This window comes from Coenobita brevimanus, chromosome 16 (assembly GCF_032717465.1).
Source record: "Coenobita brevimanus isolate Jiangsu-jjx chromosome 16, ASM3271746v2, whole genome shotgun sequence".
NCBI classification, from domain to species: domain Eukaryota; kingdom Metazoa; phylum Arthropoda; class Malacostraca; order Decapoda; family Coenobitidae; genus Coenobita; species Coenobita brevimanus.
In genome coordinates, this window is record NC_136969.1 from 27,499,457 (window position 1) to 27,525,686 (window position 26,230).

The window sequence follows — 26,230 nt, forward strand, 5'->3', positions numbered from 1 at the left end:
ACATTATTAGCTTGAGCATTTGTGAGAAAAGAAAGTCTCAGCTGTAAACATCAACCAAGTAGAATTTAATCCAATTAATGTCACTCTTTGTATAATATAATGACTGTACAGTATGCTGTACAGTATGCAGTATCATGATGGTTTTAGGCTGCAAAACTTGTTTGTTTGTTTAGTTGGTTTAATGTACTGAGGAATTTTAATGTATGTAACATTATGGCATAAAGGCTTGCCATAATGACAGTGTAGTAGTTCCCGTTCCCTGTGTATCATTTCATATAACAGTTATGGGAGAGATTTAAGGGTAGACTCATCATTCCTTTTGCTGTTTAGCTTGCTACTGCTTGTTAATAGCTATAAACCTGTTCAAAACTTCTTGTTAACCAGATATGTTGCAAGTTATGAAAATTAGCAACAGTATTTGATATATAAGAATAAAGGAAATATCGGTTTTATTAATACCAGGTACGAAGATGAAAATACATCAGTACAAAATTCTGACTGTGAATGATGCATGGTTTTTGCAGAGTTACAGTGTTAGCTGTTTGTCGTATTGAATTAACATTTTTTAATTACATATTGTTACCATAGAGGATAGACTACCCGGTAATTAGAACATAACATATGCCATCATTGTCATCTTAAACCATTTTTCCAAATTCTCATAGATGTTTCAGGGACATTATTTTGAGAAGGAAATACAGTACAGTCGTACACTTTAAACCCTTGCCTCATTGCATAATTTTTTATTTTATTCTTGCTATCTCCAGACTATTTTATTCAGATTAGGGGAGCACCTTAGTGGCAAAGTTCCTGTTGTTGTTGAGTAATCCCAGTCTTTCTGTGTGAGTAGACCCATCAGCTGTAGCTGAACAACCAACTCTGAACGGAAGGGTCATCCTGTTCAATGAACCAATGTCTCCTTGCAGTAAACAGCACCAAGAATGTGGAGGCTTGGTTACCAGATGGATATCTCATTTGCATCTCTCCACCCAGTTAACAGGGGCATCATAGTATGCTCCACATCACTTAATTATTTGGTTACATGGTATCACCTTGCATTGTAAATAGGTTCCTGAGTTACAGGAAACCATTAAGCTTGTAGCTTGGTGCTGAATCACCTGAAGTGGGAAGGAGTAAATGAAAGTGATATGAAGGATGGGAGGAATAGGAAGTGAGAAAGGTACACACACCAAAGAGTGATGAAGGTGAAAGTAGAATTAGGTAGCATTACATTAAGTGAATGATGGTCACCACCACCTACTACCAACTGAAGGAGTAAATGAAACATATGTCTAACCTCAACAATTCAGAAAGATTGTCTTTTGATGAATAAAATTATGTGAGAAATAGGAAGTAGCAGTTGTAGTTGCAACCCCAGGCTCATCTGAGTATGAATCCAGTGGACTGCAGGCTGAAGTTGTCATCCTCCTGCAGCACACCATCTTCCTTTCAGGGGATAGTGAGGGAGATGAAGGATGTTTGTATAACCAGGAAGTGAATTTAGCCAATCATATCAGTGTCACCATGTGAAGGCCTGCTTCTTCAACACTTGGAGATAGTAAGAATAGAATAAACAGTACATCACTGGATTGAAGGGGTTAAGCACTAGCCCACCTTTTTATGCGTAGGAGTTACCAGGCTGCTTACAACACAAGCACTGAATGATAAGTCAACTTCACAGTGGCATGATTTGTTCAAATGGAAAAATTATATCCATGTATGGTAGTATAGTTGGTCAAGGTGCTCCAGATGAATGTGGCTTATAAGGGTTTCCATCTGAAAAGTGGTTGAGGTTTGTTGTGCATATAATACCACTTAGGAACAAGCAGCTGATTACATTTACCATAAATGTTTGGAACTTTGGACTTATTAGCCTAGTCCCCAGCCCTTACAATCCCAACAAGTTGTAAAGGATTAGTTAATAGATGGAAACAGTAGATTCGGAGGTACAACAGGAACCAGTATAGCTCAGTGGCAGCATTCACACTTCATGACTGTAGGATTGGCAGTTCGACTCCGCACCAAGGTAGCATATTTCTGGTGAGAGATGTAGCAGTCTTTTCAAGGATCTTACCTTCCCTTGCAGAGCTGTATGGTCCATTGGTCCTAGCTAAGGGGATGTACCGTTAAAGATACAACAGATAAGTATGTAGATTCAAAGGTACAGCAGTTACCATAGATAAACAAATTCAGAGTTACAACAGTTACATACATAGATAGATAGATTCAAAGTGCGACAGTGAGCCTAACTTGGACCCTCGTCCTGTATGCAGAGGATCCAAGATGGATTGAAACTGTTGTATGGTGGTAACAGTAGTTGTAGCCCCAAGCTCATCTGAGATGTGAACCCAGTGGACAGCACACTGAAGCGCTCCTCCTTCTGCAATCCACATCCTTTTGGGGGATAGGGAGGGAACATAGGGATGTCTGTATAACCAGGCAGTGGAGCTGCTCAGTTATATCTGTGCCAGCAGGTGAAGACATCCCTCTCCACAAGAGTGTTGTATCTACTGAAGAAGCAGTTTTTCTGTATGTGGGTGTAATTTTTCCATTGGCTAATGAAGTTGCCACATCTTTTCCAGTATAGGAGGGAGAGTATTCATTCCACTTATTTTTATTATTATTATTAATTTTTTAATAGAACAGTTATTTGCTTTCTATATAAATAATATCAGATATGATTATATATCTTGGGCATTATGACAAATTTCATGTGTATATAGTAGAAACTGTAAAATTGTTGACATTTTTAGAAATAATACAATACATCAGGAACCAAAAAAAAAAAAAAAAACTGCAATGAGTGTACAGTAACATAATTTCACATACTCTGTTAAGAAATGAATTTATAGCCTTCTGACAGTTTTATATTTTGGTGATTTCTTGTTACCCTGTCAAACTATCTTTGGCAGATCCTTTAGGGGATGGGCAAGATCATTTTTTTTTCCTATCATGATACATCCACTCTGTTTTCTAAAACTTGTAATGCATTTAACGTTCTCAGGCTTCAGTGACTCACTCTCAGGCTTCAGTGACTCTCTCTCAGCATAGTAAAATCATCTGGCGTTAGCAGGACTAAAAATGACATCGCTGACAATGAGGGGTTAATTGCTTTGTTAATGAAAAGTCAGACAAATGTAGCTTGTAGCAAACCTTGAGTTGTGTTAGAGATTAATAAGTGTGCTTTGTATGGGATTATATATTCCATGACTATAACATCTTTAGGTTTATGTAGAGGCTGTGAATTTCAAAGTACTTCTGCTGCTGATGAGGATAAATTTATCAGAGGAGTAATATTTCAGTATAATGAGATGTACAGTAATGTAATATCATAATCTCTACCCTATATATTGCAGCAGTATGTAGTTCTTACTAGGCTACATAGTAGAGTACTGTACATTCAGCCAAGGTTGTGTAGATCATGTAAAGGTGATGATGTACCTATACATAGAGACTACATTCAGATTATCAGCATTTATTTTGTGTTTCAGAAGAACATTTCATCCACCATAACAACCACTGTAGCCTAGAAGTTAAGCTTACATATTGTATATGTGTACAGTAGCTTAAATTTAGGTGATGTAATCCTAGCAGTGAATAACTACTGGTATATCATATGACACCATGTCATGTGATACTGACCTTCGCACATTATCCCATTTATTTGCACAAACAATTAGTCTGTCCGTGGTAGTTAATTTCAACATTGATATGAGACCAAACTATGCTTAAATGAGTTTCTTCCTGTAACATATTGCTCTTTTTGATTATTGCAGGATTGATTTAACATAATCACTTCTTAGCCAAGATAGTGTTAACTTCTTAGCCAAGATAGTGTTAACCAAGGACTCATTTTACATACTTACATAAGCCGTCTATAACACTAATTAGAGGAACCGTGAGTTGTTAAATCTGAAAATTTGTTAATGCAACATTGGATAGTCATCTTAAGTCAGTGAACCCCAGTTTGTAATCTGTCTACCCTAGTTCAGTAGGTACATTATGATTCTATAAGTGTTCACATGTGTTAGTTTTCTTTGGCATCAAAATAACTTTTTTTCAACCAAAGGATGGGGTGAGATAGGGTCTAGAAAGCAAAGAAAGGGAAAACTTGATAGTGAGAGAACTTCAGTGAATCGGACCAGCCACTCATTCATTCACCAGTCAAGCCCCAGGAACTACTCTCTCCTGGGTCTGATCATCATCTCAAATATACTGTATATTTTTTGGTACATTTCTTTATAAATGCACTTCACATTTTCCACCAGAAGGGTCAGTATATATTTTATTTATATGTTCTTCACTTTACTTACTAAGGGAGTCAAGACTTTAACTGTCAAGCTATAAAAGGGATGCCAAACCCTTGTCATGTGCATCTCATTACAAAGTTCATCCAACCAATTCAGTCCCTGTCAGTCCCCTAGCCTCACCAATTTTCATACTACAAGGAAGTTGCTAAATATGCAAGCCAAGTAGAGATTTTGGCTTGCCAGTTATGAAGTACAGTATACCCTCATTTTACAACTGGGATGGATTTTTAAAAACAATTGTATAATGAGAAATCTGGCATATTGTAAAGTGAAAAAACAATTGTCAGGTAAGAAAAGGTCCTGAATTCTAATTGATTATGTAAAGGAATGATTGTATACTGAGCGATTGTATCATGAAGGTGTACTATACCTGTAGTAATTCCCAGTGTGCTTCCATTTTTTTTTTCTCCCCAAGACCTTGTGGTCTACTTATTTAAATGCTCCATTTGGAATGATGGCCTTTCATGAGCTTGATCTCAAGAGGTGGCAGGAAGTTTTTCAATCATATCATGCCACAGACAGGAGTAGACTGGTCATCTACCTCTGCTACAGTATCCCAGCCTCAGATCCTTACACCTGAAAGGAGGTAACCTGAGATTGACAGTGGCCATGCATGGATTCAATCCCCAAGAATTGACTGGAGGTTTTTGATCATGTCATTCTGCTAAATGGAAAAAGCTGGTCATCTGTCAGGTGCACTGGATAACATTAGCCTGGCAACAGGTCACTACACTTCAAAGGGAGTCAAATTTGATTGGCTGTTATCCCCTTTTGCCAAGCATTTGCCTAAGTCTAACCTGTGAGTAGGATGCATTTTGAAGTGCAGAAGTTTACCCAGTATGCCACCAATATATTTTGTGTTCATAATTTACATTTAAGTACATTCTTGCAATGTTCTTGTTTCTCTTTCTCTGGGTTCATTCTTGTATTCTATGTTTTTCACAGATTCATATGTGGACCAAGAGTTGTGTAAAGGGAGATGAAAGTGTACTGTGCACAAGGTTCAGAGTAGATGCCCAGTAGGTCAAAGGTGCATATTGAATTTAATACTGACTGCCACATTACTCTATTTCTCTTTCTTGTTTCGTATATATTCGTAATCCACTGTGATTGAGGTTCTTAGGAACGCTAGCATGCAGGTACTAAGGTCTTGACTTTTTCTTGAAGATTTTCGAAATATGATTTGTTTGGAAAATTTATGTTGAGCAGTGGAAAGCACAATATAGTGTTAAAAAAAAAAATGTTGATTACTGTACCACTAAATTTCTACCAAGAATTTAGCACACAGTCACATGCTAAATTCTTAACATGGATAATACTCCAGCTCATGAATGAGAAATGTGATACAATACCTAGTCCTGTAGTAAGTTATTTTTTCCTCACAAGTTGGAGCAAGTTGAGTTACTTTTTGGTTGGATTAACTAAGGTAAAATTGAAAAGTTTCCTTTGGCACTAGCATGGATAATGTTACGTAGTACATGGTCTGTGTGCCTTAATAGGGACAATTTGAGGATGATCAGAAGCAGTTGTGATAGTAAGTAACTCAGCCAGACGGTGGATGTAGAAGAGAAAATAATGATTATTCTCAGTGAGGTGCATTGTTCATATTGATGGAAAAGACATAAATATTAATCAACAATAGAAGAAGTAATAAGATACAAAACTTGAAAGAGGGTATAAATGTGGGAATCCATTATACTGTAACTAAAGCCAGTAGGTATAGCAGAACCAAACAAGTTTTTTTTTTTTTTTTTTTTTTTTTTTTTATGTGTCTGACTCTGGGAATAGGCTTCACAGCCTGCACTCAAGGCCCAGTAGTCCTCCTACATACCATACACCTCTCTACATGTCACCACTTCGGCGCTAACACCCATCGTCCATATTGAATACATGCTAGGGCTGTCTCATACAGGACTGGTGTATTTGTATTAGCGGGGGTACGTTTTATGACATGTCGGCGGGTCATCTGGTAGATCAGGAAAGTCTGCTTTTTTATGAAATTCAAATCCTTAAAATGTTCCCTGCCCCAGCCGGGATTCGAACCTGGGTCCAACAGGACTGCAGGGCGCCTCGCTACCGATTCAGCCACTGCCTCCCCCTTGTTAGTCCGGGGTGTTCAGTACTCATGTACTCTGGGAAGCAAATGGTTTTTTCAGCTGTGGCAGATGCATAGTGAGCACTGTACTGTACACAAATGTTCACCTTGTTGCATTTGGAGAGGTTGAATAACATCCTGCTGGAACAGGAACAAATATTGTAACTGAAGTTTGGTGGAGAGTTTTTGTATGGTGTTTGTATTCCCTCAGTACCAAGGATGTCTTTTTATTAGTTTGAGACACTGAATTAACCTATTTATTGCTGTACACTTGAAAGCAGTAAGTGGTATCCCCACTGCAGACTAAACCATGGACCGGTAAACAGTTCATTCAATAAGATGAAACAAATTGGAAAAGAGGGTAAGAGTGAAGATGGGTTCACAGTGAGACAGTGGGGGAAGGCATTTGAAGGTAATACAAATTTCTGGCCCATGGTTTTTTATTTTATCTCCTGGGAGGATACTGATTATTGTTCTTGGCTGTACATGTAATATATCTTACTTCTAGATAAAGGGTGATGATCTGGATCTCAGTACAGTACTTATCAAAGATTTTTCACACCATTCTGATGTAGTATTATAATTTAGCATTTTACAATATGTAATAAAAAATGTTTGCTTGCTATGGTTTGGGTTTATTTTGTTTTGCTCTCAGTTTCAGATAAAGCAGGCATTGAGGTAAGCTGGTGACAAAGGAGACATGGTGACTTGATCTAACAGAGGAATTGCACCCACATATGGGAATGGTGGTTGTTGTTGTTGTGGTCCCAGCCTCATTTTACCATTAAGTGTGAAGTTGACAGACTGTCCAGGCTGCAAATACTCTCTTCTTGCAGTTCACCATCCTGTTTTCATGGAATAGGGAGGGAGTTATGGGGTGCTTGTATCGTAGGAAAACTGATTGTGCCCAGGTGAAGGCATCCCTTTCCAGCACAAAGAATGTTGTTTATTGGGAAGATACACAAGTTTTGCCCAGCTTGGACCCCATACCATAAGCGTGTCTATGTAGGGTTTAACTTGTCATATCTTCTGAGTAAGCAGCATTTTCATGTGTGGTCCCTTGGTGGTCTAGTGGATAGAATGCTCACGATCAGAGGGTGAAAACTTTCCCATAGGTTTGATCCATGAGAGATGAGCCTTTTTGATTGTGTAAAGCCACCAAGGGAAGCAGGCTGGTAATCTGCCCTTAATTGTATTAGACTGTGGTAGTCTAGCATCAGGCCCTTGCTTCCTGTTTAGGGTAAAGTGAAATTGACTGTTAGAAATTTTTTCCTAAGTCTATCTATCTATTGCCAGACGCCTCAATCCCGTTTGGGGTGGCCACAAACAAATCGCCTCCAAGTCGCCCTGTCCCCCGCCATTTCACTGCCCTGCTCCCAACTCACACCCCCCTCTCTCATATACCTCTCCACCCCATCCCTCCATCTCATCCTCGGCCTCCCCCTCCCTCTTCCCCCCTCCACCTCACTCACATACACTCTCTTCGTCAGTCTTTCGCCCTCCATCCTCTCCACATGGCCAAACCACCTCAGTGTGTTCCTCATAACGCTTCCTATCACATCCACATCCACACCACAACGCTCCTTTATATCCTCATTCGTCAGCCTGTCTCTCCACGTGACTCCACAGGCTCCTCTTAAATAACTCATTTCCACTGCTCTCACTCTTGACTTGTGTCCTTCCAACAATGTCCAAGCTTCACTTCCGTACGTTAGAGTTGGTATCACAATACTGTCATGTAGTAACTTTTTCACTTCCATGCTCACTTCCCTGTTTCTTATCACTGCTTTCAAGGAACCAGCAACCTTTCTTCCCTGCTGTACCCTTTCAAGCACTTCACACTCCAAACCTCCATCCTTACTCATCACACTACCCAAATACTTAAACGTACTCACATTTTCCAATTCCTCACCATCTAACCTTGCTGTACATTCACTAACTTCACCTCTCTCAAAGACCATCACTTTACTCTTCCCTACATTCACCTTTAGGTTCCGTTTCTTACACACTCTCTCAAACTCATCCACCAAGCCTTGCAGCTCCCCTTCGTCTTCACTCAACAACACAGTATCATCTGCAAACAACAGTACAGGGAGTTTCCAAACACTATCCTCTCTCACCAGGGCCACTCCAACATCCACTACCCTACCTTGTACCTCTTTTATTACCCCATCCATGTACAGATTGAACAACCATGGAGACATGACACATCCTTGTTTCAAACCAACTTTCAAAGAGAAAAATTCACTTAGTTCACCATCCACACGCACTGCAGCCTTCGCACCATCGTACATACTCTTCACAGCATTCAACAACTTCCCATCTACTCCATATATTCTTAACACTTTCCACAATCCTTGTCTATCCACCCTGTCATATGCTTTCTCCAAATCCATGAAAGCCGCATACAATTTCTTTCCCTTCTCTAGAAACTTTTCCACTAAAGATCTAAGAATGAATATCTGATCTACACAACCTCTTCCCTTCCTAAGTATGTGGTATAATTTCTTCCCAATAATCTCCATACTGTTTATGTGTTCATCCAAAGATGGCAGTTGCAGAAGTACTGAAAATTTTGTATACTTTCACTGTGTCTCTCTTTGCTACCTTTGTTACCTACATGTCAGTATAGACTATGATGATATGTGGCATTTATAATATTGTTGTTTGTATATCTGGAGCAGGGTCAAAATTGTATGATAAACATTGCTGCTGAAAGCTATGTTCATTGTGTGTTAAGCATTACTTTTAAGAGGACTTTGTGCATGGACTAAATTTGCTCTGGCAAATGTAAATTGTCAAGGAATCAGCCACATGAATGACATTATCAGTGCTGCCTCACGATAGACAGTTTGTTTCATCTGATGGAACTGTGCAGCTCCCTCAGCTTGAATATTAAGTCTTGGTTGCATGAAATTCAGTGAGCTTTAGTTATGAAGTAGCAGTGGGTTTCCTTGGCCCCTAGTCAGATTTGCCTTCCAGTTAAATTATACATGGCCTTCACCTGAGTTGAAAGTTTGTGAGATTGGAATATATGTGCTATAATGTCATTTTCTCCAGAGTACGGCCATTTATCTGGCAGTATCAATGTTCAGTATGATCAGTCATTGACTTGTGACTTTTATTGTAATCAAGGTTGTTGGCTACAGTTGTTTGCATTGTGGCTGTGCATGTTTTCTGTCTAGTGCTAGTAGAAGTATGGTTTAGTTATCATAATACATGGTGGAACAAATTTAGCCCATGTGGTCCACACCTTAGTTTATACGGTTATCATCGCACCTTTTCCTATACAGTGTTATGTGATTGTTCATATGTAGTCATAAGTGTTTTGTTAATTTATTGACATGAAATGAGGAACTGTTCACCAACCAATCTTAAAATATTACAAACTGCCGAAAGGTTGTTAATTAATGAGCATGGCTCAGTGCAGTTCACTTTTGATATGAAATGCTGTCAGCAGTCTTTGTTCACATACTACTGGTAACTGAACACTGGTTTAATTTGTAACATTTTATATTTCTTTGCCTGCGTATACCTTTTTTGGTGTCAAGTGCAATACATTGTTAAAAATGAAGGTGATGGCACCCAAGCCTCAGTCCCCTACACTGTTATGGGATTGGCTGTTATCATTGAACCCTTTCAGCCAGTGACATATTGAGATTTTATTGGTGCTGCTCCCAGATTTTATTAATTTTTTTTTCAATTTTGGAGAGATTTTTCAGACTTCGGAGGTTGCAGATAGCTTTCACAGACCCTTTCAGTACAAAAATCACCCTTTGAGATGCACTGGTAAAATTCCCCAGTAGAATATGCTGCAGCTTTTACTGATTGATAACTGCAAAAATCTCCCTTTAAGATAAATGTAATAATCTGGAATTAGCAAGAATAAACCCCGTGGAATGTCACTGGATTCAAGAAGTTAACCATTTGACTTTAGTGATGTGTATTTCCATTTTGTTCTTGCCATTGTGAGATAATTTTGTTGATCATAGGGGAGACTTAGCGAGAGGGACCAGTAGTAGTTGTAGCTCCAGGTTTATATGAATGTGAATTCAGTGGACTGCAGGTTGAAGCCACCCCTCTTCTGCAGTCCACCATCCTCCTTTCAGGGGATAGGGAGGGAGTTGAGGGATAATTGTGTAACGAGGCAAGTTTGTTGTCTGGCTTTATCGGTGCCACCTCATGAGGGCCTTCTTCTCCATCACCAGAAGTAAAAGTAAAAATAATATTGACCTCCCCCCCCCCCTCAGTTCAAAAAGGGAGGTCCCTTCAGAGATGAACAAAGTTGTCTGAAGGTGGCAAAAAAAAGATGTGAAAGACATCAACATACAGAAGGGGATAATTAATTAAAGACATGTAATTCTGTTGTAATGAAAGCAGTGAAGCAGATTTGCACACAGGGTGAAACCGATAAACTGAAAGCAGAATTATTGGTGATGTTTCATAATGATTCACCCTCATGGATTTCAATAAAGATAATCTGTTCAACTTGTTTCATTCATAGTGGAGATGACTTTGGTAAATCAGTATTATTTTATGCATATTTTTTGTTTAAAGTTTATTCTTCATTTACCGCACTGTATTTGAAAGAATTTATGTACAGCATGTACAGCACAGTTAGTATTGGGTCTTAGGTCTGTAATTACAGATGATGTGTTTGGTTTTTAATTTACATGTTGATTTTCCTTTTATTGTAGACTTGCGATATCTGTTTTAGTTATGATGGCATTTCTGGGTGTGGCCCGCTAAATGTATTATTTTTTAATGCAGGGTTTATTTGGTTGTGATTTATAGTACTTCACTTGATGATTGGTGCACAGTTTGGCTGTTCTTTGTAGGTAATTATATCCATGTCTTACAGATAAACTTTGCTGTAGGTTGGTATGTTGGTACTGTTTTGATGCTGTATTTTGGTTTAGCATGTACCTAACACTAATATGTTTATCATACCAAACAAAGTTAGACTATAGAATTATGAATACTTTCCTTGCCTAGAATTTTAGCAGAATACATTGTAATTTTGATGTATTACCTTAATAGTTAAATTTGGTCAGTCCACTGAAAAACTTGACTTACATCCTGATATAATTGTCTCCTTTAGTTCAAAACATAAAGAAATACACACACATTATGTAAATGGACTGTGAATGCAAGTTATGTGGTAATATATGGTATACTTTAGTACAGTAGATACATTAGGTTTATTTAATCTTTGAGATAGATGTTGGTGCTATAAGCTAGATCAGCTCACTAATCCAGGTTCACTGTCATTATCTCCAGGGGGCTGAAGTTACTGTGTCACTGGTGATTTTGCTTCATGTCTTAGTGTTGAAGTTATTATATAATCACTACCACCTTGATCAAAAGTTTGCCAGCAATCCCCTTCAGGCATTATGTTTACAGATATTTCCCTTTTTTTTGTTTTTGTTTTGTTTCATTTCTCATTTCTCTCCAAATTTTCCTTCTCATATTTTTCTGTTGTGTACTTCCTTCTCATACCTCCCAGTGTTGTACTATAAAATTTTTATTTACAGTACTGTCACAGTTGGCAAAGAAATGTCGATAATATATGTATATACAGTACATATATTAATATATATATACCAGGAAACCATTTGCGATGCTGGGTGGTATCCATATATCCAGATTTTGGCACCTGGTGTTTTAGTGGGTAATTACAGTGCTCCAATCGGATTGAACCAGGGAAGGTTTATATCCAAGGGGTTGCTGAGGTTTAACGTAATGCCATTCAGGGATGTGTGAGGCTGGTCACTCTCATCTTAATGTCAGGACCAACTTGCCTTGCCGCGGGCTCCTGCGCTCCTCATGGGGCAAAGTAGGATTGGATGATGGATATATATATATATATATATATATATATATATATATATATATAAATATATATACAGTCAGCGCTCACATAATGCACGATTCTATAGCGCGAAACTCATAACACGGAAGGCAAAATTTTATGCCAAAATTTATTCACAATGCGAAATGATAGACATTATGTGGGCAGAGGAAGCTGCCTATTTTTTAGAGACTCATATTTCGCGGTGACAATAGACATAACATGGCCAGAGACCCCAAATTATGGTTCAAATAGTCATAACGTGGCAAATTAGGGTCATAACCCGGTGGGAACAGACATAATGCGGCCATCGATAGTCATGGCTCAGGTTGCTTCAGCCAGTGATGGATGGCAGTCACGTGTGTGCAGGGTGTCATCTCGGTCCACTGAGCATTCCTGCTCCAGTTGTGCCTACCCTCTCCTCTTGCACTGGCTTCACACATGCTCTGTGTGATCTTTACTTTTTTTTTTTTTCCTCCCATGGAACCCCACTCCACCTCCCCCGAGCAAGCCCACAACCTCTTTTCATTCAAAGTGAGGAATCCTCCAGTGTTTGTATGTAATGAAGTCAATTAGGTAGGCAAATGTCCTGGAAGAAAAAAAAAAAAAATGAAAATTGCCCCGAAAGGTGAACTTGGGTACATGTACCATGAAACCCTTTAACTTGTAAATATATGGCCCTATAATGCCGAATTCTCATAAAGTGGGAGCCTCCGGGTACAATATTCGCATGGTATGTGAGCGCTCGCTGTATATATATATACATACTGTAATTGTGGTGGTGCTGCATTTCCCCTTACATGCTCAAGTTTTAGTCACTTAAACTGAATTCTGTCCCTGTTTATTTCATGATAATGTACTGTACTCCATTATATTTATTATTATTTGCATCAGTAATGAACTGAAAGAGAACATTAATTTTATTTATTTGTTCCCATTGCTCCCTTACTTATGAACTTTTGAGTTAAGAGTGTTTGGATAGACTTTTTTTTCTTTTCTTTCTTTTTTGAGAAAAATTGAGTTGCAGTATTTGGGCAGTGACGTCCACAAAATATTATTTACAGTACAGCTACGTTTTAGACTTAGTGACAATAGTATTAATGATTAAATGTACATGAAGTAAGTGGTATTGCAGTTCAGTCTTTGTTTACCAATAATCTGTACAGATTTTGTTGTACATCAGGTATTAGTCAATATAAATATGAATTTTTGAGGTGCAAACCAACTCTGGGAACCAATTAAGTTTGTAAGTAGGAGAGCAACTTTCAGTACCAAAATTGAAGCAAAATAAATGCCAGTAACACTTGCACACACACACGTACACACACATGCACACGTGCTTCAGCCTCTCCTAGGGAAATGGTGAATCTTAGAAGTGGGCTCGCCAAAAGTATGGAAGATACGACAGAACCAGTGTAGCTCTGATCCCAGACACACACATTAAGACTTAACAGGTGAGTGTATATGCAGGTTTAGTTGCAGCACAGCTTTGAGGTAGGGTAGTTTTGCACTATTTGAGAACCTCATAATGAATCAGGAAGGTAGAGAGGATCATGCAGGTTATAATGGATTATGTGTTGGAATTACATACATAAAGACATAACTGTGTATATGCCTGTATAGATTGATAAACTAGTACTGTACTATATAGCATCTAAGAGTCACTGTGGTATTACAGTGTATGGGTGTGCAAGGTTTATTTTTATATCAACTGAGATGACATCTTTCTGCAGAGCTGAAGAACATAGAGATTATAGCATTGGTTTTCAAAGTGAACGTGAATTTATTGACAGTAAGAAAGAATACAGGAAGTGGCTATGCATACTGTAGGTATTGTGAATAATGGTAAGAGGGAATTCAGTGGTACTACAGTGAAAATTATATGCTGTGTCAGCATTCATGCAGAGTACTGAGTATGTCCTTCTCTACAATTTACTGTACTGTACTTAGATTCATTAATGAGGTTCCCAGTTATGTAGGTCAGATTCCTTTGTATAGGCTACTGTATTATTTTGTACTCTGGCTAATATTAAATGAACAAAGGCATAGCATAAACAAAGTGCATCAACTCCTAAAGAAGTGTAATCTTGTAATCTTTGGTATGACATTGTTTTTTTTTTTTTTTTGGCTGAATGGCAGTAAATTATTTCTAAATAATATGGTATCCACTGCTGCACTTTTGCCTCATCTCTCTGAATTACTGGGTGCATGAATGGGTCTCCTGGCATGATGCAGTATTAACACTTATTCAGATATCACTAATGTCACTGTGATCTAATATATGAGGTAATGCTTTATGAACTTAAGCTGTTTTGTATAAAGAACTTGTGTGTGCCTGAAGATCAGTGCGTTATTGAATCCATATTTGCATTTCTCAGAATCTCAGAATATTCTGGTGATATTAATCATTTTGATGATATTTTTGAATCTTATTATGGGGAAAAATTTTCAGCAACTACAATAGATGCTTCCTGTCTGTTTATTGTATTACAGTTTATTCACAGAAATTTTGAACATTATTTACTCCAAGTATTACACAGTATATTCCATGTACAGTAACAGAGGTATTTTAACATGAACTCTTGTTGACCATTTCTCATATTCCAGAAGACTTTATTTCATGAAAAATAACCATATATGTATAAACCTCACTTATAGTGACAATGATGATTGTTGTTATTTTTATCAGTATTATTATTATTATTAATTATTATTATTATTATTATTATTGTTGATCATTTTTTTTTTTCTCCCTACGTGTCAAGTGGGGTTGGTGGAGGATTAGTGCCCCTCCCTGTAAAACAATTAACTCTAAGCCATTGGCCACCCCGTTTGGGATACATGGCGTCTGGCAATGAATGAATGAATGAATAATTTTTGTTATGATGATGATGATGATTTTTCCTTTTTACATTAGCAGGGGAGGAGGAAGGGGGTGGGTGTGGCTCGTGCCCTGGGAGTGGCCTAGACATACTCCGCCACCACCAAAGTCCTCGCCTCCAGCCCTCCCAACGCTCCATTTCGCACGATGAGAAGTTGGATGCCATCACCCCGTACATCCACATCCTTCCCTCGCTCAAGGAAACTCAACCCAGGAGACCCACAGCCAGGCTAGGGATGTGCGGGGATAGGGATAGGGATGGGGATGAGTTCCTGTTGAGAGATAGGCCTCAAGCAGTCATTAATGCACCAGCCAAAGTTACTAATGGATTCTTTGTTCCAGAGCATTAAATACAAGGTAATGGATATACAGTGAAGGGGTTAATGAACCTGGTAAAATCTCTTACTGGTTGGTTCATTCACACCACCATCAAAATTTGCACCTCAAACCTACCATCGTTCCATATCCCATGATGAGAAGTTTGACTCCATCGCCTTATGCGTCCACATCCTTCCCCTCACCCCCTTTGCTCTAAGAAAAATCAAGCCAGGATATCCATGGCTGGGTTACAGGAGTATTGGGGTAGGGGATAGGAACAGAGATGTGTTAGGTCAAGGAGTAGGTTTCCTGTGGTCACTAATGCACCAGTTAAAGTTACCAGTAGGTTTTTTATTTCAGAACATTAACTCTTTCAGTCTTTGGATGTACTTTTCATTTTGTTCAGATGATCACCAGACAGTTTTTATTGTAGTTACCACCAGATACTTTCAGTCAACTTGGGACAGCCTCTAGTTGCAGAAATATAGTATTAGTTGTGGCTCCAGGTTCATCTAAAATATGAACCCAGTGGACTGCAGGCTGAATTTGCCCTCCTGCTCCAGTTCACCATCCTTTTGGGGGATAGGGACATTCTTGAGGGACATTTATTTAACCAGGCAGTGTAGCTGCTTGGTTATATCAGTGCCACCAAATGAAGTGCCCCTCTCCAGCACTGCCTCTTGTGAAAAGGTTAATGAAGACTGTAAACTCTTCCAATTCAAAAGGCCTTTCTAAAGCTGAGTAAAATTATCTGGTGGAAGCAGTACTGAAATAGAATATAAAAGACAATTGAAGTGGTTAAGTGCCAGGTGATGAATGAGTCATATGCCATCATTGTCATAAATGCATCATTTAAGGTTACCAACAGTGTCTTAAATCCACTTTTTTTTTTTTCCCAACTAACACCAGATTATGTCATGTAGGTGTAGGGATATTTTTTGAAGTGGTGGGATAAGATGCAGCCTTCCTTTAGTCATTGAGAGGGCTTTCACAGAGCAAACAAAATCATCCAGTGGTAGCAAAAATCATCTGTAAAAAATGTCAACATACTGATAAAGTTAAGTGCAAATCAATGGATCGATTATATTTAATTTCTCGAGGTCAGAATGTCTCTCGGGAACTGAATAATGTCATAGTACTGTCGATAAGATGACATGGAATTCATGGTCAGAGTGTGGGGGGATAAAATTGTTGTATTTGCTGTAATATAGTTAACTTGATCTATCATTTTGGTTTTACAGCACCATCAGGAGAGTAGGGATACTGGGCCAGGCTGTTCAGTCCAGACATTTAATTCCTTCTTAGGGACAATTTTACATAACCTGGGAATGTCTCTTTGTACTGGAGGGATTGTTGAAGGTTGTATGTAACCCCTTTTTATTTGAGCAGATCGTAAGCTTAATATGAAAACCTGATAATAGAAGGAATAAGCTAAAAGAGTTTACTGAACTGAAGAGGGTTAAAGAGAGATTTTGTAAGGTATGGTAATAACCTGTGCAGATGAGGAGATGGAAATAAGGTTGCAATATCATTCATCCACCTTAGCAGAGAGTTCCATCCTTTTGTAGCTTATTACCTGTAGCTCAGTGACAACATAAAGACAGTGCTATAGCTCTATATGCTTTCTATAGTGCATTTCATAACTAGGATCTTATTTTAGTAAAGATCTCCTGTTATGGCTCAGCATTAATAATGGAGAGATGGAAGTTTTAGGTCAAATTAAAGTGGAAAGAATATAGATACATGTGGCTGTGTTGTATAATGTGCCTTGAGATGATACCTTAAGTAATGATGATGATATCAAGCATTTTCTTAGAAACTGAGAATAACTACTACACCATTAAATCCACTACTACATGTATGGATATGATTGTGTTAGAATTTGTTCTGCACTACTTTGCTTGATACTGCTAGAAGTAAAATACTGTACAGTGAACAATGTTGGCTATCATCTGTGTATCATGCATAGCTTGATGTTGATGTTATTATCTGTATGTGATATTGTAACTTCCTCACCTTGCCCTAGGGTGGGAAAGGAGGTCTGGATGCTGATGATGATGATGATATTGTAACTACAAATAAGACAACAGAGCTGTTCTTACAGCATGTGTATAATACAGTTGTGAATTTTATTCATATAGCATTATGTTATGCTAAGAATTTATCTGATTAGACAGTATTTATTTTTAATGTAGGACTATGTGTGATATAATGTTAGGTGCACTGGAATTCGTGAAGAGACATTAGATTTGGGAAACTGGAAGCCATCGAATGTATAAGAAGACTCAGGATGGTCAGAGGGCCAACATTTGCATATCAAAACATTTATGATTCCTACTGTGTGTGCTCAGTGAACCAGTGACTTTGTGTGGGCCCAAGATTATATTAAAACACTACAGTCTGCTCAGCTTCACTAAGTCAGCTGCTTCATTTCGATGATGTGATTTCTATCTATTCTTGATGCCTCCAGATTATTTGTTTCAGTTTGGGGGGCACCTGTTAGAGTGAAGGGGTAAATGAAAACTGTACAACCTCCCAAGCTTGAACATTCTCCCCTGAGCTAAGTAAAATGTCCTGAAGTTAGCAAAAACAAGATGAAAAATATGCCTTTGGATTGACAAGGTTATATGGTGGTCATTTTTTTTTTTTTTTCTAGTACATGAATATTAATACTGTAGTCATCATATTACAGTATTATTATTAATACAGTGTTTATGCAGCAATGAAAAAACAAGGAGAGTAATATTTTCTATATAAATTATAAAACTCACAGAAAAAAATATTTTGCATGGTTTAATCCCTTCAGTCCAGTTATGCATTCTTGATTTTAGTTCATTTTACCTTCAGATGATTTTATTCAGCTTAAGGAAGGAAATTGGGTTGTGAAGGAGTTGATGGAGGCTGTTTTTAACTCTGTCACTAATTATCCAAATCTTCTGGAGGTAACAAGATTAAGGAAATGCATCATCAAACTGAAAGGGTAAAATTGAAATCTTCAACCCAATCCTCAACTGACCATGTCATTATCATCATGCCACCATTTTTTTTTTTTTTTTTTCCCTGAAGCTACTAAATTTCATCAGTCTCGTGGATTTTCATTTTTGTTTGGAATCTGCAATACCGTTGTTGCTCCTCTACTTAGGACTGTCAGGTTATGAAGATTTAGAGATATGAACTTTTTCACAAGCATTTACTGAGCAATACTTTTTTTTTTCTATGACATCTACAAAATGCTGTTTATATGCTTCAGAATTAAGGACAGTGGTACTAATGATCAAATATATTTTAAGCATTTGGTACAACAGTGGTAATTCAGTTTCTCTGTTGGTAATATCTACTAGTGATTTATTTTTATTTAGCCCCAGGTATTAGTAACTTTTCAAGTTACAAAACAACCCTGGTTCCAGAGTAAGTTTCTAAGTAGGGCAGCAACTGTACTAAGAGCTTAAATTTTGATCTTGACTGCTGTTAATTTATTCTGATTACTACCAGTGCATTGACCGTAACAGTTGAGTAGGGTACAGTATAGTGAAAAATCTGGATCTGTTATGTAGTTTTTAGCTTTGATGTTGTTACCAGACTCTTTGAGTGAAGTGAACTTATTTATTGTATCAAATGATAGTGGTAGTATATTTTTTTGAAAGACATGGGACATATCTATGTAAAATGCAATCATATCAATAATATATCGAAAAGAAGGTGTCGTCTAATACAGGTTTAACACATTCAGAATTATTTTTTATTACTGTACCAATTTCTTGTTCTTGAAAGGGAGATATCCAATGTATAACTGTAGGTAAAGCTTAGACTTTGTTGGAAGGATATACCAGTATGTCAAGAGTGGGAGTGGAAATGTGTTATCTGAAGTTGTGGAGAGATGAACCAACAGATGGAGTCTGGGGGCATTGTGGTGTTGATGTAGATGTGCTGGAAAGTGTAAGGAGGAGAACTCTTGGATGGTTTGGCCATGTGGAGCAAATGGATCTTTAATTTGTCCTCTTTTCTTAATTTTTTCCAGCCTTTAGTTCTTTCTTTGCTTAAAAAAAAATGTGAATGAAATGGAGGAGGAGAGAGGATGAAATAACGGAATGTGAAGTATGTGAGTAGGAGGAGGATGTGAAAGAATGTGAAGTATGTGAGTGAGAGTGGTGTGAAATGGAGGAAGAACTGCATGATGGCGGAGGACAGGGCAACATGGAGGAAATTTGTTCATAGCCACCTCCTCCAGGACTTAGGAGTCTGGTTATAGATAGGCAGAATTGTAAATACGCTTCTTTATTAGACACAATGAGCAGGTTAGTGTTGGTGAGTGTGAAGCTGAGCGAAATTGGTAGAGGATATGACCCCACTATCTGAAAAATTATGCAGTATGGAGTTACATGGAGTGTTTATCATCATCATATCACCTCCATCCATACCTTGATTTCTGTGCTTACATATGACGGAGCTGCAGAAGGAAGTTTATGTGGTGGCAACGATGTGAGTGGTTGGCTCGGCTGCCTGGTTATACAACTGTCCCTCAGCTCCATCATCATCAACATCATCATCATCATCATCATCTAATCCAGTGTTGCTCCATGAGGAGCGTCGGAGCTCTGGGCTAGGCAAGTTGGTCCTGACATTTAAGATGAGAATGACCGGCCACACTCATCCCTGAGTGGCATTACGTGAGCAATAAACCCCAACCATCCCATGGGTATAAACCTGCACAGGCTTAATCAAGTTGGAGTGCCTTAATTACCCACTAAACCACCAGGCATCATAATTTGAATAATGGTTACCATCCAGCAAAGTAAATGGCTTCCTGGTGTACAGGAAACCAATTGGCATGTCACTCAGCGTAGCATCACCTGTAGAAAAATGAAGGAAAGACATAAGAGGAAGGAAGGAAGGAAACAAGGAATGGGCAGTTACCCGAAAGCAGCACTATATCCAGTGAGTGGATAGTGAGTTCTCCCACCTACCATTGAGCTCCCTTTTCCCATGAAAGAAGGATGGCTAACTGCAGATGGACAACTTAGGTCTTCAGGTCACTGGGTTCATGCCAGATAAATCTTGAACCAACACAGTACTAACAACAACATACTGTGCAGTGAGAGATCTAGAACACAACTCTTGATCTTTTGGGACATGGAATAGGACAAAATTCTCAGATACATTTTCCCCTTGTATCATGTGAGAGAAACTATGATGCTTCCTACAGCCTACTTGTTGTGTGTTAGGATGATGTTATATGAGCCTTTTAAAATATTTTGCTGTAACCATAAGCTCTGCAGTCCGATGATGTATTCTATAATAGTTCATGCTATGCCCAGATTATTTTATTTAACTGAGTGGAGACTTTTAGATTGCGAGAGGTTAAGTTAACCTTTACTAACTTCACAGTTACTAAGGAACTCACCCAAACTGCACAGAATAATCTTAGTAGCAGGAGTAAAATAAAATGCATCATTTCAGTGAAGGGGTTAAGTCCACAGTGATTTCCAAAAAGAAGCCTGAGAAAGGTCAGTTGTATGCATGAAGCTGAGGGTGTATTTATGTGTAATGGATAATAAATTAATCATGGGGAGAAGTGTAGGTAATGAAAGGATATGCAAGTCTTGACAAAGTCAGGGCCTTAGAGAGAGAGAGAGAGAGAGAGAGAGAGAATGTCAATTTGAACAGCTCAGTAGTTAATAAAAAGAAGTACAGTAATTATTGTGGATGGGGGATGGCTGGAAGAAGGAGAGAAAAGAATTGGCAGAGCAGATGTAGAAGTGTGTGAGGCACAGAAAAAGGTTAATATGGGGAAGGTACCTGGGATCTGTGGAGAGGCCAAAAATTGAAATTGGTGAGTGATATTACAAAGCTGGAAAATGTGCAGATGGGTCTGAGAGAAAGATAGTGTCTGGCGTAACAGGGAGAAAGGAGTGTGTTGCAGTCATGGATAGTTTTTGCCATCTTAGTGGTAGTAGTATATCTCAGGATAGTTAATGTAAGGGAGAGAACTGAGGGAATGGAACGAGACATGGGAGTTTTATGAAGGCAAAGAAGGGGTGTATAGACTAGATCTTGTCCCCAAGATGTGTAAGAAAATATTTAGAGATGAAAAAATAACTATTTGTTGCCTTCATACATAATACAGATCAGCCATTTAGCTACAATTTATAAGGCCTAGCAATAAGATATCTAGCTATGTTCTAGAGTTGTAATTGGTATCTTAATGATATTCTAGGGTTATAATATGTTAAAGCAACAACTTAATTTTGTATTTAGCGGTATTGTAGCGCATTTTGATTTGGCAACACTTCCTGTGCTTCCCCGTCAAAGTTGCTAGGTTAGTGTCTTTCGCTACATCTAGGGGTAGTCACTATCATTTAGCTACATTTTTAACGTCTAAGCTGTTTTAGATACTCTTGCACAGTTACACCGTTGGTTTTGATTATTTTTTTTTTTTCCCGACATCCTACCAGTATGGAACAAATTCAGCGATGTCTGTGATTGTAGATATGGTAACTCTGAAAAGGGTAATCACCAACAAACGTTTCCCCGTCACATTTTCACAAAATTGTTTAAAATATTTTTCTTTTTCAGTAAATGTAAAAAGTGTCACTTAATGAATAGTGTATATTGTACTGCGGGAAAAAAAAAAATCGATTTTCTTGTGCGATGAAATGTTAGAATGTTAATAATGAATAGTTTCATACCCTCCCCGTAAAACAAATAACTCAAATGGCCACCCCTTACGGGATTATGGCGTCTGGCAATAGATAGATAGATAGATTATACTCTCGCAAACACCATATATTTTTATATGGGAGAGCGAGTCGGGAGAAAAAATATTATGGGTCTTAACTCCTCAAGGACAGGAAGTGTCAAGCAGAAACTCCTGACTACTTCCCGAGGATGGGTTGCCGAGGTGAGTTGGATATTTTTTATGCATTTTTTTGGTCATATTTTTGTATTTACTTTATTTACTCCATATGAAACCAGCCATGGTGGTGGGTGCGGGTACCAGCTGAGTATTGGCTTGTTGGTAAGTGATATTTTCATTCATGTAAAGGCCGGCTTTTTCACCATTATCCAAATTTCATCGAGTTGCATCGACTTAAACATTTCACGGACAGCACAAAGGTGTTTAGAATAATATTTCTGCTTATCTTGGTTAGGTAAGTTGTCACTTTGTATTCTAGCAAACGCATGGGATTTTATTCAGCAGAGAGCAAGTCCAAGCAGGTGATTATGAGAACACCAGTACCTGTACCATTCTGTCCTGAGCTGTTAACCGGCCATTTTTTGGAAAATTTACGGTTTGGGCATCACCAGAAAGACCTTTTCATTTGAGCTTATTATTTTTATATACCGATTGTTTTGTATGTTTTCTCTGTAGCCTATAAGTGACGATTCCTGACGACTGCTCTCTCTTGAGATGGTTTTTCTGATTCATTTCTGCATTTGCATTCTGATGGTGGAGGCTGGCTAAACTTGCCTGGGGCTAGTATTTATCAGTCAGTTTAGGTTAGCCTGTTAGGTTTGGGTAGGGTGGGTTTCATGGTTGATTTTATATGGCACTGCACTCAGCTCATACAAAGGTTGTAAAAGATCATAGGATTGTTTCTGGTTGTGTCCCTTAAGAACAACTTTAACCATTTTTATGTTAATAGCAAAATCATAAAATATCAAGCTGTTTTGTTGTGAGAACTTGTTCCCTATGTGTCAACCAGAGGGTTGGTGGAGGGTTAGTGCCCCTCCCTGTAAAACAGCACAAAGACAAATGGCCACCCTTACAGGATTTTGGTGTCTGGCTATAGATAGATAGATTACAAGAACTTACAATTTATTCAGACATATACCCATTGCTTACTAGTATTACCTTTGGATAGGGAAGCTCACCATTTTAACACTTTCCCGTGCCAGCCTTGCGTAACTTATCTACCCTGTACCCTGGCCGAGGTTGAGTTTCCAATGAAATGAAGCTGTGTTGCCTGTGTTCACCAAATTATTGTGCCACATATTTGAGCCATGAAAAGTCTCTCCAACAAATGACACACTGCTGTGTCATCAGCCTGGAATCGGTTGGTCAACAAATGATGCGTTGGAGTGTCATTGGCCCAGAATATTGTTAATTGCCGCTGCTACATTATGTTCACATTCAGACCTAGGAATTATAATTAAGAAACTTAAAATATTGAGCTAATTCATCATACCTAACATTATTGTCTAGACTAAGAACTTGCATAATGCCATTTTTTCTTCTTTTTTAACCAATTATTTGCACATTGGAGCAGTGGTGTCCAAAATGTCAAGTTTTCCAAATATGGCAAACTACAGTAGCAAGAATTTGCCATTTTCTGAGATTGTGGATGCCAGTGTTTCAAGAATCCACAGATTGCTTTTGTTATGAGAGATGTGTTCCAAAATATCACAACTTCATCCTTATGTTGGCAACTGTAAGTTGAGGGAAATTGTCAAATAAGCTTCACAGGTAGCATTACAGTACCTTAACTTTGTTGGTAATGTAATTGTAAAGGAAGGAACAGTACCAAGCAGCACACGAAATAGGCAGGGACATACGCAAGTATATACAACTGTAACCAGACGCAGTACTGTACTTTAAACATATTTTACGGGAAGTGTAAATACAGAATTACAGAGTTAAATGCATAATGCAGTGAAATGATATGCAGTATTGGCATTAAGAAATGATACAGTGTAAAGCTTAAAGTACACTTACATCTGTGCTCCTCTGAAATTCAAAGCATGACAGCATGAATTTTTACCATTGTCTCTTCTAATTCTCTCTCTCTCTCTCTCTCTCTCTCTCTCTCTCACTTTTTTTTTTTTTTTTTTTTTTTTTAAATACCATCCCTTATTCCAAGCTTAGGTGGGGAAGAGTTCAGATGATGGTGATGGAATGATGACTTAGCAATGGAATGATGACTCCAACAGTGGAGAATTGTGAAACAGTGCAGCATCAAGTGAGCCCTGTGTTTTTTTTAACTGAACATGAACAGGTGCTCCATGTTGATTCATAAGGTGCAGGGGGTGTAAAAAATTTTAATTCATAGAAACTTTTATTACCATATTTTCTTTACAGTACCAAACACTGCTACAGTAGGAATGATTAAAGTAATAGTAAAAGAAATACAAGAAAGCATAAAACTACAAATTGCTGACATTTGAAGCATATCAGCAAAGATTCCATGCAATAAAACATAGCAAAAACAGTTACTATCTGGTAGAATTAACTAACAAAAATATCCTAAACAGCAGTAATTGAACAGATAATGCTGAGATGTTGTACAGGGCTAGATGATTGGCTTTATTAACCTTGGGAGGCACTTTCATGAGTGAGGAGTGTGGCTACAGGCCTGATAACAAGCCTTACATTCATCACTTAAATTTAGGCAGGAAACATTCATCGACAAGTATGAGTCAGAAGTTGAGACTGAGATTCACAGTGCTATGAATTTTATTACATTTCTTGGATTTTTTCCCCCCGGTAGCTTCCAGCAGCTGTTGGGAAGTACAGTATATACTGTATTTAACTAGTTTGGGCACTTGGGTAAACTTCAATCCACAGATTACATCAGCTTTGCCATGGCTAACTTCAGTATGGGGATTTATTAAGAGGAAACATGGCATCATTTGTGTGCATATGTATGTATATTCTGTACCATGGCATCCTAGTCTCAAGTGGGGGAGTGGATGCGTTACTGCTTCGTACTTACTCTGCGTATTTTCACAGGCTGTCCTCAGGTACTTGGTGTCCACAAACATCTCGCTGGTTCGTGGGATTTCTCGTGATTCACAATGGTAGCACCAGGTTCAAATTATGATGTGGACAGCAGACACCACTCAGCTCAGGTGTTCATCAATCCTTCATAAATTGGTAGGTACTGTACCATACCAGTGATATTAGTACAGGTACACTAAGTCCTTGTTTATATCTAGGAGGTGAAAAGAAATTTAACATCTTTATTCATAGAACCAGAAGTTGCCATATATTCCTGGAAATTGGTAAATCAAAGTAAATAGCTTCAGAAGTGTACTATATATGAAATTCAGAGGTAACAAACTTGGGAATGGTTGAGTATTTAACATTGTTGAAGAGTCAAGATTGTGTTAAATGTGGATTAGCTCTAATGAATGGATGAAATATGTATGGCAGTGCATATTACAAGGGTTCCATACTGCCCCCCTTCCCCCCCCTTTTTTTTTTTATGGAGTGAGTATCTCAAAAGTGTTTGTGGAGCATTTATTTTTAAAAATGTATATGTGCTGATTATTTTGCCTGTGATGTAGGTCCTAGATTTTGAAGACATGAATGGTTGTGTGGTCCATATCACAGAGCATGCAGTTGATAGTATTTCCACTTTTGTACATTCACTTTCCTCATCTTCTGAGCTTAACTTATTTTATATATTCTCATTCTTTGTCTTTGGATCCTACATAATTTGACACTTTTTCATTCCATTTCTTTGGAACCCACAATATACTGTATTGTATTTTCCCTTTCTTTGTCTTTGAATCCTACCTTGCCCCATCTTTAGGCAGGAGTAAGGATGATAATTATGATGATGAACAGTAAATCATTCTCTAAGCTCTTAATCTCATTTCCACAGCTTGGGGAAATATGAAAAAATCCCTGAGATTGCAGACCCTGCTACCTACAGTGAAATACGCTTCAAGAAGACTGGAGTGGGACTTGTGATCTTGCATACAGGACCAGGACCTCTACAGAGGTATGAATGTACAGGCCAAGTAAGGTTTGAGATAATAGGAAGTAAGGTGAG

The 26,230-nt window shown here is 38.2% G+C and overlaps 1 protein-coding gene across 1 annotated transcript in view; it reads left to right on the forward strand.

Annotated features, from left to right (window-relative positions):
• The window catches only part of Ttd14 (TRPL translocation defect 14), a 75,667-nt gene extending 56,501 nt beyond the window's left edge, over positions 1-19,166 (forward strand). Inside the window, exon 12 of the mRNA XM_080265794.1 lies at positions 15,174-19,166. Within this exon, the coding sequence (XP_080121920.1) occupies positions 15,174-15,487 (314 nt within the window). The 3' untranslated portion in view covers positions 15,488-19,166. The remainder of the gene's footprint in view (positions 1-15,173) is intronic.
• The last annotated feature ends 7,064 nt before the right edge of the window (positions 19,167-26,230 follow it).